At 35.2% G+C, this 17,545-nt stretch overlaps 1 protein-coding gene across 2 annotated transcripts in view; it reads right to left on the reverse strand.

The window, feature by feature from the left end:
* The window catches only part of CEP43 (centrosomal protein 43), a 28,775-nt gene that overhangs the window by 5,984 nt on the left and 5,246 nt on the right, over window positions 1-17,545 (reverse strand). Inside the window, exons 3-8 of one of the 2 annotated variants that reach the window (XM_070951290.1) lie at window positions 16,607-16,661; window positions 13,578-13,666; window positions 11,934-12,071; window positions 11,426-11,509; window positions 5,005-5,061; window positions 657-871 (exon numbers count right to left, since the gene is read on the reverse strand). In XM_070951290.1, coding sequence (XP_070807391.1) covers window positions 657-871; window positions 5,005-5,061; window positions 11,426-11,509; window positions 11,934-12,071; window positions 13,578-13,666; window positions 16,607-16,661 — 638 coding nt within the window. The remainder of the gene's footprint in view (window positions 1-656; window positions 872-5,004; window positions 5,062-11,425; window positions 11,510-11,933; window positions 12,072-13,577; window positions 13,667-16,606; window positions 16,662-17,545) is intronic. The other variant, XM_070951297.1, reaches the window with a different exon arrangement.

Raw genomic sequence — 17,545 nt, forward strand, 5'->3', positions numbered from 1 at the left:
AACATCAATAGTTTTATGAAAAAAGAGATTACATTCTAATATAACCTGTATACAACTAAGCTAGAATTCTGGATTTAGTTAAAAAATTTCTTAACACAGAAGTCAATTCTGAGGGAACATAGTTTATAGACAGATTAATTCTATGAATTTGTAAGAATAGTTTTCATTAACAGCCTTTTGACAGTCTTAATAGTAAGGACTGATCATAAATTGCTTTTTTCAGTACCATCATAACTTTGTACAGTCACTAAAGAAATCGTCCTAAATCAAGGATAACCTGTATAACATATTCTGAAGATGTCTTGCAAGTACAGAGGTTATTACAGGATGATCAAATGTATTTCCATATACAATGTAAATATTTCCAAGTCAAATAGAAGATAATAGAAGATACTGCCAATAGAAGATATATTTTAAAAATGTGTTCAGTACTTTATTCAAACTAGAAAGGTTTTAGCAGTATAACTTATAGGTTGGAGATTTTAAGAAAAGATTTTGCAGTGCAAAATAGGCAGTAGAAAAAACTACTCATCATTTGTTTTGTGGAAAAGAAAAGCTTCTAAAAAGCCTATCCTTTATTTACTATAAAAGTAAATTCAGCATCTTTTAAGTAAAAATATTCTAATAAATACATTAGATCAGTATATTTAACTTACCAACTATATGACTGTTCTGGTTTTGGTAATGGATCATCAAAGAAAGAATCACCCTCTGCATCCTCTTCTGTTGCTAGATATTTTTTTTCTTTGGTATCTATTTCTTTGTTTGGTTCAGAAATTACTTTTATTTCATTTGGTAAGAAGTGAATGCTGCCTTTGCTCTTTGCTTCTCCAGACAAGATGCTTGTATCACTATGACTGGTTTCAATAACCTTAAAGAAATTACACAGTCTCTTAAATAATGCCACATAATCCGTTTCCTTTGAATTGTTTACAATTTTTAAGAGTCTTAAAAATAGTTTTCTGTTTATTGCTATTACTTGTTTTATTTGCAATACTCCCAAAATAGATATAAAAACAACAATCTGTAATACTAAACAAATTGACATGTAAAATAAAAAACCAAATTAGTAATAACAGAATAAAAAGTAGAAGAGATTAAGCATTCTTTCCCACTCCCTTGTTAATTTTTTCCCCACTATGATACTTCAATGGTAAACATGATGTTGTAAAATGTACAATTCTGCTTTGAATATTGGAGTGTCTCAGTACTGGTGAATAAAAAAAACTATTTCTAGGTAAAGCAAAAAACCAACCACCGAGCACCAGTTTCTATATATTTACTTCATAAATAACCTTAAAAAGATCTAAACTTCAAAAAAAAAAAAAATACCCATGGTCTTACTTTTCCTTTGCAAAGGGTATTAGAAATTAGAAAAAAAATTGCTTGAATATATTCCCTATTTTTTGCTCAAGAATACCAGAGATGTAAAATTATTACTTGACTATAGTCAGGCATAGCAGCGCTAAACACCATGTTCAATTATTTCTACAAGTTATCACATCTTCATAGTTAAATTACCAAATTCAGCATCTTAAATATGTTGCAGCATCTTAAATTTGCTGCAAAGAAAAAAGGAGGAAAATACTTGGTATTAACCACCAAGATTTGTGTGAGTGTGAGGTGATTACAATATGTAAAATGTAAATAAATAATAAATAAGTTAAAAATAAAATCCATAATCATATACCTGCTAAATATATCATCCCCCCCAACATATAGAGGTATAAATAGAATATATTTTTTTATTATATTAAAAACCACAATAGAAAAAGCTAAGAGATTTCTCCTCCAAATTGCAAGCTCAATGCTAAAATGCTAAAATGCAAGCTCAATGCTAAAATATAATATTCTATATAATGTGAATGGAGTATAAAAATGAAAAAAATATTACTATTAAAATATTCTATCATATTAAATGTTGCATATCCACCATAACTGAGATTCTTCAACTACCGGTAGCCCTTGACTTTTAACCACAATTGGAACTGGAATTTTAATTGCTAGGCAAGGGGGTTGTTAAATGAATAACCAATTTTTAGACTTTTGCTGGGGTTGTTAAGCGAATCACCGTGGTCATTAAGTGAATCACATGGTTGTTTGGTGAATCAGGCTACCAGCTTGTCGGAAGCCAACTGGGAAGGTCACCAATGGCAATCATGTGACCCCAGAACTTTGCAAGTGTCATAAATCTATATCAGTTGCCAAGTGTCCAAAGTTTGAATATGTGGCTGTGGGTAAGCTGCAATGGTCGTAAGTGAGAGGACCAACTATAAGTCACTTTTTTCAGTGGCGGTATAACTTCAAATAGCCACTAAACAAATGATCCTAAGTCAAGGACTTTTACTTTTTGTGAAAAATGGTCAATGAAAATATTGAGGTCCATAACGTGTTTCCCTGAAAATAAGACCCTGTCTTATATATTTTTTCCACCCAAAAAGGCACCAGGTCTTATTTTTCAGGGTGGATGTCGTCCACTGACTCACCTCACTTGCATGCATCGCCCCGCTTCTTTTTCGCTGTTAGAGGCCTTTCTTCTGCGGCCGACAAGGCTTTCCTGAAGGTCTCTGCAGCTGATAACAGAGCTCTGGATCGATCCGGAGCTCTGTTATCGGCTACAGAGGCCTTCAGGAAAACCTTGCCGGCTGCAGAAGAAATGGGCCGGCAAGGCAGGTGTCGGGGTGTGCAAGACCTGGCTGCAACTGTCTGAAGATAAGTAGTAGGGCAGTTCTACCACCACCCCATCCCCCCCTAGCTTAATTTTTACCCGTGCACCCTGGAGTGGTTAGGGTCTTAATTAAGGCTTATTTGGGGGTAGGGTTTATATTGGGCACACATGTAAAAATCAAGCTAGGACATACTATCGGGGTAGACTGTATTTTCAGGGAAACATGGTAGTTGGATGGATGTTTCAGCTCCAACCAGTCACCCTGACTCTACTCCAAATTAAGGGATTACAGGATCATAATAGGGAGTAAAAATGGAGTTTTAACATCTGAGACATTTAACATTCAAGAACAGCATGAAATTCAGTTAACCATCTGTGTTCATTTCTCCAGCTTATTACATCTTATTAAATGCAAGGGATTGATTGGATAAATAAGAAAGTAAGTTTTGTTTTACAGTCTTAAGGAGATGGTATTATAAGTATTTTTGATTAAATGTCTTTTGGGAAGAAGCAATTATTAGAACAGGTTAATTGCTAACATTCTCTTCCTGAGCTTCAGTGAGTAGCAGGGTGGATTTGATTTAAATCGAGTTGATTTAAATCACTAGTAAAAAGGCTTGATTTAAATCAACTTGATTTAAATCATAATTTTTAAAGAGCAACTGTCATCTCTGCTACTCCTTTGACCCACTGTTGACTCACCGATAGTCCCAGTGTTGCAGAATATACAGCCTCATGCTACATAACTAAGCTCCATTTCATGCTGAATAAATTAAATTATTTATGTATCTTAAATAGAAAACTATCTTACGATAGATTTTTACTCCAAAAGTTTTTTATTAAAATAAATTCGATAAAAATCAAAAAAATCCGATTTAAATCAAAAAATCTGATTTTTTTGATTTTTTTAAAAAAATCATTGATTTTTATCCACCCTGGTGAGTAGCCTAACCAACTCCACTCACTGTAGGAAAAATTTTGTATTACAGATTAATTCCTTCAAGAGATAAACCTGGTTTTGATACTACATTCGACCTTTGTTTTGGTAAGATCAAGTAATATTTAACCTTACTTTCCAAGGGTGATGAACTAAGAACGAAACAATCCTGATACACAATCCCTGATAGCTACTACCTGCAAAAATATCTGCAAGCTACATTTTGCAAACTGGGCATTTGAGCAGTTTTTGAAACATCAGAGAAGGATACAGTACAATTACAAAAACACAGCAGAAGAAAAACAACCCAAATTGCACATCAGATCTTTCTGGGTGAGTGTTATCCCATCCAGAGTCAGAGATAGCAACTCTCCTGACCCTGGGGAGCCAAAAACCCACAGTCAATCCATCTTGCTAGAGACACAGTTAGTTTTCCCCATCCAGGCTCTTACAGCCTCTGGGCACAGAGCCAGCAACTGAACAGCATCACTTCTCCAGCATGGATTAAAGATGTGTAACTGGGTACAATCAGTGTACTGAAGATCTTTCCTAGCAGCTTTGATGTTAAACATCAAGGGACAGAGCCCTGAGCTCTGAGCTCTCCATGGTAACCTAGGGGTGCCTATCACTTCCCACACCACAACTGACTAGTACAAGCCACAGAGAAAGGAGAACCACCACAAAATAGTGCCTCCCAATTTGCGGAGCCAGTCCAAAAAGTTACCATGGTCAGTGATATCAGAAGCTGCCAAGAGACTCAGGACAGACACACAACCTCTATCCCAAGCTTTCCAATGGTTACTGACAAGTACAACCAATGCTGTCCCACTACTATAGCCCATTTTGAATCCTGACTGAAAAGGCTCTCTACCTAATCTGCTTCACCCAAGACCCTCCGCAACACGGAGCTTTCCTATCTTATTTCTAGGCCAACCTGCAAACAAGATTGGGGAAGTACTTCAAGCTTTTCCAGGTTCCTCTGCATTTGTTCATAGTAAATGTCATACATGAATTAGTTTACAAAAATCAAGAACTGATAGTATCCATGAACAATAACAATTAAATTATATAAATATAGGTGTAGGTTAAGGATTCAGTTGTCAAATATGACACAAAGCATCAGCATGTAGAAACACTTAACTTATTAAGTTATTAGGGAGCCAGACAAATGGGCACTTCATAAGTATTTATCAACCTAATTTAATTATACAAATTTCATTAAATGTTCATATAATTTTGAATACTGTGTGTTTCAAAGTACGTTACACCTGTATATATGTGGAATTAGTTTACCAAAATGCAATTGAGCCAGTTGCATTTACTTTTTTAGTGTAAGCTGCTCTTTTATTCAAATTAGAAACAGAGGCACTTGCCAGGTTCTTCTGCTCATGCATTTTACCTGCTCAGTTGTGTTCAAGCACCTTTTCTGTTTACGATGTCCTGTATACCTTGGTATCTGAACATAAGAATAAAATAATGGCATAAAAATGAAAATAAATTGTATGTGGGGTATATCATGTAAAACTAAATACTAGTATAACAAAATTATGTTGTGATTTTGTGGAATAGCACATGAACTGTAAATGAACACCGCCATTTGCAATTCTCTTTCACTTGGAAAAACTACTAATTGACTTCTTCAGTTGCACAGTTTATTAGATATGGAATGAATCATACATTCTGCTTGGGCTGGTGATAGTCTCTTATCTAGTCAAATTTCTAATTTATTTTACTGTCCAGAGCACTTCAGTATTTCTATTAGACAGTGTCATGCTTATCTAGGATGTCCTTCTGTAAGCAAATATGAAATTAAATCCAATATTGCTAAAAGATAACTAACCATTCTCCATTTCTTTTTACATTTCATTTCATTATGGTATGCTGCTCACTTTACATGGGATGGATGGCCATATAAATCTGATTAATAAAATAAAATAAAATAAATTCATTATGCAAATTGGATCTTACTTTTAATTAAATATTAAAAAACATACTGATGATTTATCTTCTCTATAAAGTAGAAGTGTTACTCTGTGATCTCTACTCTTTTATTATCCCAAACCTTTATAATATTTATAATATTTCATTTCTGGCAAAACACTGTAATACTAGTTTAAGAGGGTTTTAAGTATATGATTATTTTTTCGTTTTGTTTTGTTTTGCTAGGGCTTTTTTAACTGTTTAAAATGTTGTCCTGGGTCCACCACTTTTTTATCTGACTTTACTTTCTATCCTGACTGCACCCCTTTTTGAATAGAATTTTCAATGTGCAACTCTATTATAGACTGCAGCCTTGAGGAGGAGAAAGGTTTCAACTCTGAAATAGATAATATGTTTATTTTTCTGCCACAAAAAACATACTGCTTCATGTTGCAGTATATTAAATGTCTTTGATTATATAGCTTCTATTACTATTTATGAAATTATCCGTAACATTAACATAACGTAGAGAACTTGAGTTGAAAATTCAGACAGAACATCCAGGCTAATCAAACATTATAGCCATGCTAGGCAATACAAGTATTGCTATATAACTCTCCAATCAATGGAACAGACTTCTGCATTATTAAAACATTTCCCATTAAAATTTATAGGCCTTCTTGAAAACTGAAACAAGCAGCTGATAAAAAAAAATCCGGCTGAATTTCATGATGCAATTTTATAGCGTATAGTGCCATCTTGCTTTCTTCTCTGCAACATCTAGCTGACTGGAAAATGGAAACAGATACTATCATTTTTAACTGATTCTGATTGCTCAAGGCTTCTTTGCAGAAAATACGTTCTTCATGTAGACTGAAGGAATAAAAAAACGACTCCCAGGAATTTCTCTTCCCTTTCCGCATTACAGAAAAGTGCTTAAAAACATGAGTTAAGCCTGGAAAATGAGGAAAATATAAAAAAGAAACTCAAATTGGCTCTATCTTAAGTACTTGGAATATAAATTGGAGGGAAGGGAATACATGTTCAGGCTCTCCTGGAGTATTAGGTTTTTTTTTCTTTTTTGGCTATTCCATGCTACAGAGTATTGCTGGATTTGCAATTACAGATAGTTTTTGACTTACAATCACAATTGAGCCCAGAATTTGCAGTTGTAAGTTGCAGTTCTTGCAGTTGTAACTTGAGTCACCACATGGCCAAACTCACTTTAATGACTATTTTTATGATGATTATAAAGCAAGTTACCATGGTTGTTAAGTGAATCGAGTAAGTACAAATCCAATTTACTCAATGGATGTTTTTGTCCAAAACATTAAAAAATGTAGCAAAATGTGATCATATGACTGTAGGATGCTGCAACTGGTTATAAATAACAGCTGGTTGAAAAGTGCCCAAAATGCAATCATATGACTATATGTGGTAATAGGCTGGTGCAGCAGTTGTAACTTCAAGGACAGGTAGTAAATAGCATTTTTCAAGTCCATCATAACTTCAAACGCTCAATAAGTGACTAGTTGTAAGTCAAGGACTACCTGTATACAGCTCAATCATACTTGACATATTAGTGGCAAATTCTGATCTATGGAATTGATTCTAAAATCAGTGGGATCTATGTTCTCCATTCCCAAACACTATATTCAGGCTAAAACCTTTCTCTCTTCAGTAGAGATGCGAACTACACTGAAAAGATTCTTTCTGTTTTAGATGCAGAAAAAGCTTCTGTGTATCCATCAAACAATGAAAGTTCAGTTATCTGCAAGGAGTTCTCTCTTGTCAAACTTAGTTTCTCTATAGATTCATATTAAGTCCCACAGATAAATAGGCCCTAAACCCGTGATGGCGAATCTATGGCATGCGTGCCTGAGGTGGCAGGCTGAGCCATCTTTCCGGGCATGCGAGCTGTTGCCCAACTCAGCTGCAGCTGCACATGCACCCCAGCTGATGTTCGGGCCTCTGGTGCTCATGCGCACATTTCAGGGGACCCAGCTGGTCTTTGGAGCTCTCCTGCGCATGCGTGCGTGTTTGCAAATGCGTGCGAGTACTTGCGCACAGCGTGCATAGATGGCGTACATGCCCATGCATGCGAAAACCATGTGCATCGCAGATGATGAAACTGTGTGTGCAGCAGACAGGGAGCTGCGCTAAACCTGTGCGCATGCACAGATGGTGCAATTGCACACTCAGTGCACGGGGGAGCCACACGAAAGCCACACACATGAGCAGATGGTGTGGTTGTGTGCGCAGTGCATGAGGGCGCACGCAAAAGCTGTGCACATGCACAGACGGTGCAGTTGCATGCTCAGCGCATGGAGGAGCTGCACATTAGTGCAGATAGCATGCGCAAAGCACGTACCTGTTCAGCACTCAGTGAGTAAAAGGTTCACCACCACTGCCCTAAACCATTTTTATGCATGGAATAAAATCAACAGCTTGAACAGCAACTAAACCTGGTCCTTCAATACAAGCATGATTTCTGTTATTGTGCACTACTAGTCAGCAACTCAGCTATCATATACTGCACTAACTGAAGCTTTTGGACATCACGGGTTTAGGACCTATCTTCAAGGTACTCTTACATACAGCACATTGAATTAGTCTGATATAACCAAGTTTATATAGCTGTCAACAGCTAGAAATTGAGAAATATTCCTGGTCTGCCTTTTCAGGAGGAATGCAATCCCACATGTAAAATTTGTGACTGTCTATCTCTTGTCTAGATTTTGTTTGAACTTGTTTTCCCTTATACACATCATCCCTGAACATGACAATATTGATTACATCCTTAGAGCCAGATGGTAAACATTAGTAAAACTGTTAGTTATACACCTGTATTTTAGTTTGTGTGTGTGTGTGTGCGCGCGCGTGTGTGTGTGCATATACATACACACCCACACACTTTTTTTAAAAAAACTATTTTCTATATTCTTTTAAACCTATATTTGAATCGACATTAGTGTTTTTCCTTTTTTCTTCAAAATAAATAGAGAATGACTTGTTGTCAAGATCTTTTATTCTAGATCATTTCACTTTGCAATTTGAGCAGACACAATATGAGGACAAGATAAAATCTTGTAGGATACTAAAAGCCAATGTATATATAAAACAGCAGGCTCACAGCACCCACCACCGTATGAATATGGCCTGACCTAGAAAACTACACCGCAAAATAATATTCTCAAATTTCAGAAAATACTATCAAAAACCCCAAATACATATAGTCCTTGTTTAGCTAACGAAATTGCGACTGGCAATTCGGTCATTAAGGGAAGTGGTACCTAAGTAGGAAATCACATGATAGAGACAATGCTTTCCTTTTCCACACTTCCCACCCTTTGGTGCTAGCAGCACTGGTATAGCTGGCTAAAAACTGACAAGACTAATCAGTCTGACCCTTTGACCTTTGTTTGCCTTGTAACTCCTTGCCATTTGGAATGGTCCTCTACACTGCGACAATGAACAAGAATGGGATTAATGTTTGTATTTACATTTATTGGAAAAGAAGCAGGCATACAATGTAGATTCATTTGTTTTTGCCAGCACATTGTTTTCAAAGTGTATTCCCCATTATGTGTCTGCTTACAACAGGTCAAGCCCAGGGCAATAAGCAATGAGTACAATGGTGATCATGTTTCTATGAGATGCTGCAAGGGTCACAATTGTGAGCATTGGTCATAAAGTTATTTTTTCAGCACCATTGTAACTTCAGATGGTTGCTGAATAAGGCAGTTAATAAGCAAGGACTGAATATACTGAAGAAAATTAAAAGACAGACTTTCCCTCATATAGATTCTGGAATACATCCTCCACCAAGGCAACCAAAACAAACTCAATCCAATATCCTGGCTAAAAGGCAGACTGCAATGGATTCAGATACCGGTAGTCAGTATCTTCCAAATACTATATATCTGGGCTTGTAACTATTTCTTTTTTAATCACTTTAACTAGAATTGTACACTTGAGAAAGCAACCTGTTCATGATCAAAAGAAGGGCTATTTACAAAAAACTTTCCAACCCAATAGAATGATGGAACTAAATTACATAAACAAGGTTGGAATTTGTCTGTCTTGTCTGTGTATCCATACTCTAGCAGTATAGGTCTCTGAAAATAAAACAGAATGGGGCAAAAAATTGGTGGGAAAAACTGTGAAAAGAAAGATCTAGCTTTAAATAGGCCAAATTTGATAGGAGTTGTGGAAAAAGCATTCCAGAAAAAAATTTCTTCCATGCATCCCTATGGAACGAACAGAAAGCTTCAAAAGAATTCCGTCTTCATATTTGCCCTATCTTGGTTTAATAATATCACTGCTTTTTAATGGGCATCACTCCCTCCTAAAGGGAAACATTAATTATCTCTTAATCATATAATTAAGTATCCATAGCCAATTTAATATTTATTCAATATTTATTTTAATGCTATACATTACTGGCATATTTTCCCTTTGAAAATCCTGTACTCCTTGTTTTTTAGTAAACCTACTAAACTTATAACATTATTAATTACTTACTCTGACATCACTATCAAAATCTGCCCCACTAAGTTTCTATGTATAATGCAAAACATTATGTCCTAAAAAGAACTTCATCTGTCTAATTAAACAGTTTTTGAACATGAGCATTGGAAATTTAAAAAAGGTCATGAATGGTTTAACAAGATAAAAATTAAATAGGAGAGAAATATGAAATACAGGTAGTCTTCGACTTAAAGCCACAATTGAGCCCAAAATTTCTGTTGCTAAATGAGACATTTGTTAAGTGAATTTTGCTCCATTTTACGACCTTTCTTGCCAGAGTTGTTAAATGAATCACTGCACTTGTTAAATTAATAACACGGCTGCTAAGTGAATCTGGATTCCGCACTGACTTTGCTTGTCAGAAGTTATAAAAGGTGAGAAATATAAGTCAGTTATCTAGCATCTTCATTTTGATCATGTGAGCATGGGGATGTTGCAATGGTTTTAAGTGTGAAAATCTGTCACTTTTTTTCAGTACCATCGTAACTCCAAATAATCACAATATGAACTATTGTAAATCAAGGACTACCTGTAGAGTGAACTTGGATTGTTAAGACAATAAAATTACTGAATAATTCTCCCTAAGATCAATAACATGGTACTTGAGAATCAGAAATAATTCTAAGTTAGGGTATTTTTATTCATGGTTTATTGAACAAGCCATACCAGCTTGGTTCAGATTTAATAGGAAGCTATAACAAGTGCTTTCTACCATCAGTTCTGATATTTGATTGTATAAGAACCCATTCGTATGTTTTCTGCTACATTAGTTTGTTTTACTTTAAAATAGCAAGGTGACCTAGAAATATTTTCCAAATCAAACCCTTTAAGCAATTTCTGGCAAAGCTGTTTTTCAACTTCATCTCTAAAAGAAATGTATGGAACCCAAAGCTTTAGGCAGAATAATTTTAACTTTTTAGAAGAATCACCAAGGATAGTTTACGATTAAGCTGGGTGGGTTATTCAAGAGAAGACGGAGCTTCAATTATTACTATGAAAATCTCCATAAGCTGCCAGTGATTAGGCCTCAAAACAGATTTCAGCAGTAGGGTAGTTCAAATAATTTAAAAACGAAGATTTGCTAAGCTAGAAAGCCTTGCAAAGCCCTTCTCATCTCTAATTTTGACAACCATAAGTCAGTAATTTTATGAAAACAGTGAAGGATCCACCAACAAATGCTCTGTATGTGCATATATAAAGTTCCATAATTATTTGTATAAAAGCATGTTTCTAGCTTTAATATATGTATATACTCATGGTATTGCTATTATGTAATATATATTTTCCCATTAGAAAGAATTTGTAGACTAGCATTAGAATCTAGAAATATCACTTTTAAAGATATGCTTTATTTTACTATTCCAGCTTACCTTACTTGGCACTGAAAGTATGCTAGACCTTTCATCTGATGATTTTGGAGGTGAATGTACATTTTCAGGTATTACTGGAGCTACCTAAATAGAAATGTAGAAAATCAGTCAATATAAAATATGATTTTATTAGAATATAATTAAGCAGTAGAGATATAAAGGCCAGTATAGTCTAATGGTTAAGATGTGTGAATAGGACTAAGGAAATCAAGTCCTGCCAGATGGGCAATCTGGAGCCAGTCATTCTCTCTCAGCCCTAGGAAGAAGGCAAAGGCAAACCACTTCTGAAAATGTTGCCAAGAAAACTTAAGGAACTTGTTTGCTTTATCACTAGGAATCAAGATTGACTTAGACATGCACACAAAAACGGTACTGACATACTCTCTCCAAAGGAAACACTACAAAACACTTTAAATCAACATCACTATTTCAACAGTAATTTGCTCTTCAAAGTACCTACATCAAAATGAAGAATTCATTAACATGGTTAGGATGTTAACAGTCTTACGTCTCCACTGTTAGAAAAGCCTTTTTTCTGCTGACATCTTCTGACCACTTCCAGTAGCAAGGGCCCATCTACTGGGGCTTTAGGTTCTAAAATACCCAAGTCTTGAGCTAAACTTTCTCGAGGTTCAAGTCCATTTGACTGCAAAAACACAAACACAGATACACACATATGTACACATATATGCAACTCTAAGCCAAAAGGTAATTCATTTGTTCTCTATTTTTTTTACAGCAAACTAAATATAAAACATTTTCATGTCAAAATTCATAGTCATAAATTCCTTTTTACAATATGCAGATATCTGTGCCACAGATGTCCTCTTTTTCTTTTAACTTCCCATTTTTCATTGGTCTTGTAGAATTACTTAATTCTACAGCTTTATATACAAATGAACTTGACATATGACAGATATTATGCTCTTTCACCTTCCAAATTCTTCTCCAGCTTACATTTTAAGCTAAGTAAATGAGCTCTCTACCAGATACTACAAACCAAATTCATTATATGAACTGATATAGAGATATCAACATAGCCAACCATAGTTGGACTGGAAAAAATGTTCATTTACGCTGTGACTTTATTGTGGCTACTGTAGTATAACATCCAAATACAGTAAGTAAATAAATGTACCGTATTGTATTTTACATTATACTACACTACACATTATGTCACCTATTACCATTCAGAAGTGGGCTAAATATATATTTGTAAAATACATATATAAATAAAAGGCTTTACTTTTAATGTATGGAGACTTCCATAATTAAGGTTAAATTCATTTTAATATTAAATTAGGGAAGAAAATAATTGGGAAACTAACCCAGAGGTATAGAAACTTCCTATAATCTTAAATGGGGAAGATGTAAATGTTCAGGGGAACTGGAGGTTCTTCATGTTTCACATAGATGAGCCATCAAATATAGAAGTGGTTGGTCAATATCAAGGGATAAAACCTATTTTTATCCTATATAAAGTTGCTTGCAAGCTAAATCTATTTTAAATTCCTTGTTTCAGAAGTATAAAACTAAGTTTTGAATGCGTACAGAAAATAAAAGCAAGATCCATTCAGTGTTGTTATTCAAATATTAAACCATCCCAAATCTGAAATTCTGCCATGCATATTAGCAAATAACAAACAAATGACAAAAAGGTATCCGTAGTAAATATGATGTTGGTCTTTCTACAGCAACTAAGTTTGTGGTACTGAAAATGCAAAATGTTTTCTAAACCCAACATTGAATTATCCAACGTTGTCAAGCTTAGAGAAATGTTACGATTTAAACCTTGCGTTAAATCTTGGGAGTCTGTGGCCACAAGAGGTATTTAAAGGCGGTCCATGGTGAAGAAAACATTGAGAACCAGTGTTATAAGCTGAATATTCTTTACTTCTATCTTGGTCTAAGTGAAATAAACAAAAACTTGAAAAATTGTAATTTAATTATATCATCACAGCATAAATAAGACACTGAAACATTAAACTTCTCCTACATATAATCTATAGTGAGCATGACTATATTCCCATTCAGGATATGCCAAAACAGCAATACAAAGCATACTAATTAAGTTTAAAAATGAATTCAGGTTCCATTAAACCAGAACAATATCAGAGTATAATGTTGAAATAAAAATATTAAAAGTGCTTACTGTGCTTGATTCAGGTTGAAATACAGCTAAAGTAAAATCAAGATTGAAGAACTGAAGAAATTCAGCAACAAGACTAGCCACCAATCGGCCTTTTAAAGAAATCATATTAAATGTCTTTTAATTACAATTGTTAATCATTAAGACACATAATTTAACCTAACAAATACATTTTGGATTAAAAAACAAAAGATTTTAACATTCCAAAGGTGCTTGGGATTTTTAATATAAAAGAAAAGCATTTCGAAGTTCAGTAATGCTCTATAGTATGAATAGAAGTGGATTGGAATTTTGAGAATACAAATGTGGGCATGTTCATCAAATGGGATGCTTGCCTATTTGCAAAATACTTGACATGACAGACATAGACATTCACAATTATCCATTTAAATTCCATGATATACTTCCAATGGAAACTAGGGTGGGGTGGGGGTTCTAGGCATTCCTATAAATATTATTTTTATTTTATTTTATTTTATTAGATTTTTATACCGCCCTTCTCCTACTGGACTCAGGGCGGTGAACAGCCAAGAATAAAAACATCACATGAAAAATTTAAGATTAATTTTAAAAGAATTAAACAAGTTTTGGCCCAATATAAAATTTAAACACCCCAACTAAAATCAATTAAAAATATCTAAAGGCGAGGGGGGATTCAAGCCAGCCCAGCTTGATGAAATAAAAAAGTTTTAAGGGCACAGCGAGAAGCACGGAGATCTGGGATCCTACGTATCTCCAGGGGCAGGTTGTTCCAAAGGACAGGTAATGCCACAGAGAAGGCCTTCCCCCTGGGGATCGCCAGCCAACATTGCCTGGCCGACGGCACCTTGAGGAGTCCCTCTCTGTGGGAGTGTACTGGCCGGTGGGAGGCTATCGGTGGCAGGAGGCAGTTCCGTAAGTACCCAGGCCCTAAGCCATGGAGAGCTTTAAAGGTGGTAACCAACACCTTGAAGCGCACCTGGAAGACCACCGGGAGCCAATGCAGCTCGCGCAGGAGAGGTGTCACGTCATAAGATGCAAGAGCCTAGAATTATCCTTTATAACAGGGATGGGGAGCGATGACCCTTTTATGACTGTGCCAGCCATTCTGGGAGTTGAAGTCCATAAATCATAAAGAAGCCATCGTTCCTCACCTCTGCTTTATAATATGACATCTTCCTAATTAATTTTTAATTAAATCTATTTTAAAAAGTCAGGATGGAAAATATGATAAGCACCAATAGTGGATCCCTCGGGCACCACGGTGCCTAGTCTGATCTAGATCTAAGTATCTCCAAGATGCATTAAGTAATAAATATTTAATTCAAAGTTATTACCTACAAAGCCCTACATGGCACAGTGCCAGGTTATTTGCACGACTACCTTTTCTTAACATTTTCTGTCCATCTTACATGCTTCCAATGAGATGATGCTTTGGGTCCCATTTTTGAAACAATGTTACCTTGTAAGACCCAGGAGGTGTTCCTTCTTGGAGATGACTTTTGGCCTTTGGAACAACCTCCTGCTATATGCAGACTTTAAAAAAGAAATTGAGACCCGGCTCTTTCCCCTGGCACCTGGGTCAAGATGAGCTGAGTTCCCATTTCATGGGTACAACAAATCTTAGTTTCTGATCACCAGTTAACTGTTTTGTTTTAAGCTCATGTTCCATTTTACTTTTTTATTTTGGTGAGAGATTTTTGTAAGCTACACAAAGTCATTTATTGCTCGAGTTAAGCAATGTTTGAAACATATACATATTCTAAATAAATAAATTAATTTGCAAGGCTACATTTTCTTATTGGCCTGTATATTCTTAAACTGATGTATCTTAGCATTTAAGAGAATGACATCACAATTCCAACTGAATTCAATGGCTATTATTTGGCAAATGGAAAAAGACTGTAGCCTAAGTTGTGAAGCAGGACTTCTCTTCTTAGCAGTTGCACTTAGACTTATATACCGCTTTACAGTGCTTTACAGCCCTCTAAGCGGTTTACAGAGTCAGCATATTGCCCCCAACAATCTGGGTCCTCATTTTATCCACCTCAGAAGGAGAGAAGGCTGACTCAACCTTGAGCCTGGTGGGATTTGAACTGCAAAATTGCAGGCAGCCGGCAGGCAGCAGAAGTAGCCTGCAGTACTGCACTGTAACCACTGTGCCACCAAGGCTTTCTTACCCAGAAATCTCAATATAATACTTTGTTACTAAAATCTTTACATCTTTATATGACCAACATGTGAAGAATCTGGAGTATTTTTAGTGCTAAATGTAATAAATATGAACATAGAAAAAATACAAATATTATTATTTTTAAAACATACAGGAATATATATGATTTTCATATCTTCATTAAGCTCTTTTCTTCCCAAATTGTTTTTCAATGGTAAAGCCTATAAAGGTTACCAGTAGATTTGTTTTTTGAAACTGATTTTTAATACCGAATCTTGGCATTTTGTGTTTAAATTAAATTACATTAAATTTAAACTATTAGTTGTTTATGAAAAACATCTTCAAGTAATAACATTATACACATTATTACAATGACCCACATAGTTTCTACTGAATACCTATGGATATAATTTTCATTTGCCATGTGGAAAGAATGTGAATAATAGCTTTTTCAAGGAGCCATAAAAGGTTATATTTATTTTTTGAGCTCATACAAGAAAAAATGAAATAATTCTGATTGCTCAGTACAAGAGTAGTTCATTCATAAACATTCGTTCAATCCATATCAGTTCCACTATGTAGACCACACCAGAAATATATTCTGCAGAAAGGCTAAAACATCTTTACCTGCGATTGGCTATAATAGAATTCCTCTTCTCATATTCCAGTGAATTAGAGAGGAGGACCCTGAGCTCTTTTCAATTGTTATCTAATTTTTCTAGACTTAAAAAAATGTTTCAGCTCTTTTGTCCTAGAAAATGGTTGCTGCAATATTTTGTCCAGGTTGTTTCCTTGTTCTCTACAGTCTCCCTTTCATTGTCACATGATCATTATTTGTGAAACGCATATTGTAACTTTAATGAACAGAAAAGAGGCTTACCATCTTTTGTGCTTAAAAACTTTTTCAAACTTTCATTTACCAGAGGAGTTTTATTCTGCTCAAAAAAAAAAGAAAAAGAAAAGAAAAACAGTTTAAGAGATTTCCCTACACTGCAAAATAATCAGTACTTTAAAGCAATATAATAAAAGCAGTAAAGCACTCAAGAGTTGCTTTAACCATGAGATGAACAGCATATGAATTTAATAAATAAGTAATGATGGGATTTATACTGAAGAGGCACATAACAGGTATTGATATTTCTGTTAACTTAAATGAACATCTTTTTGGTCCATCATCAGAATCAGAGAACAGCAGTCAATGGTTTAGTAGAAATACCAAGCTGATCTGAGTGTTCAACAACCATCAGGACTAGATAAATAACAGTCAATACCATACATATAGAAACCATTCAAATTTACAACAGATCACTCCCCCAAAAGGTAGTTACAATCTAATTATGATGCTCCTATGGCTTCCCCTCTGTGGTCATGTAAATACAATTCAGGCCCTCGACAATTGGCCTACATTTACAAGCATTTGCAATGTCCTTTTGGCCACATGACTGTGATTTGGGGTTTTTTTTTGGCCAAAAACTGCCATTTACTTAGTCATTTTTGGCAAACATGCCCCACAGTGAACAATTAGTTCATTTAACAATCATGGCATTCACTTAATGACTGGGGATTCATTTAATGACCATGATGATTTGCTGATGACTGCTGAAAAAAAGTCATAAAATCGGGTCAATCATGTAATGATCCATTTTACAACCATCACAACTTACGACTATAATGGGCTGGCTCCATTAAGGTTGCAAGTTGAGGATGACCTTTATATGGTGGGATTGCCAGCTAAAGAAGAGAGAGGAGTTCCAGGCATGGAGTTGCTATAGAAAGGTAACAGCCTGAACAGCCTTAAGGTTAAAATCAGCACAAGTTT

This window comes from Pituophis catenifer, unplaced genomic scaffold (genome assembly GCF_029215685.1).
Source record: "Pituophis catenifer annectens isolate HBS135680 unplaced genomic scaffold, rPitCat1.0.hap2 SCAF_1, whole genome shotgun sequence".
NCBI lineage: Eukaryota > Metazoa > Chordata > Lepidosauria > Squamata > Colubridae > Pituophis > Pituophis catenifer.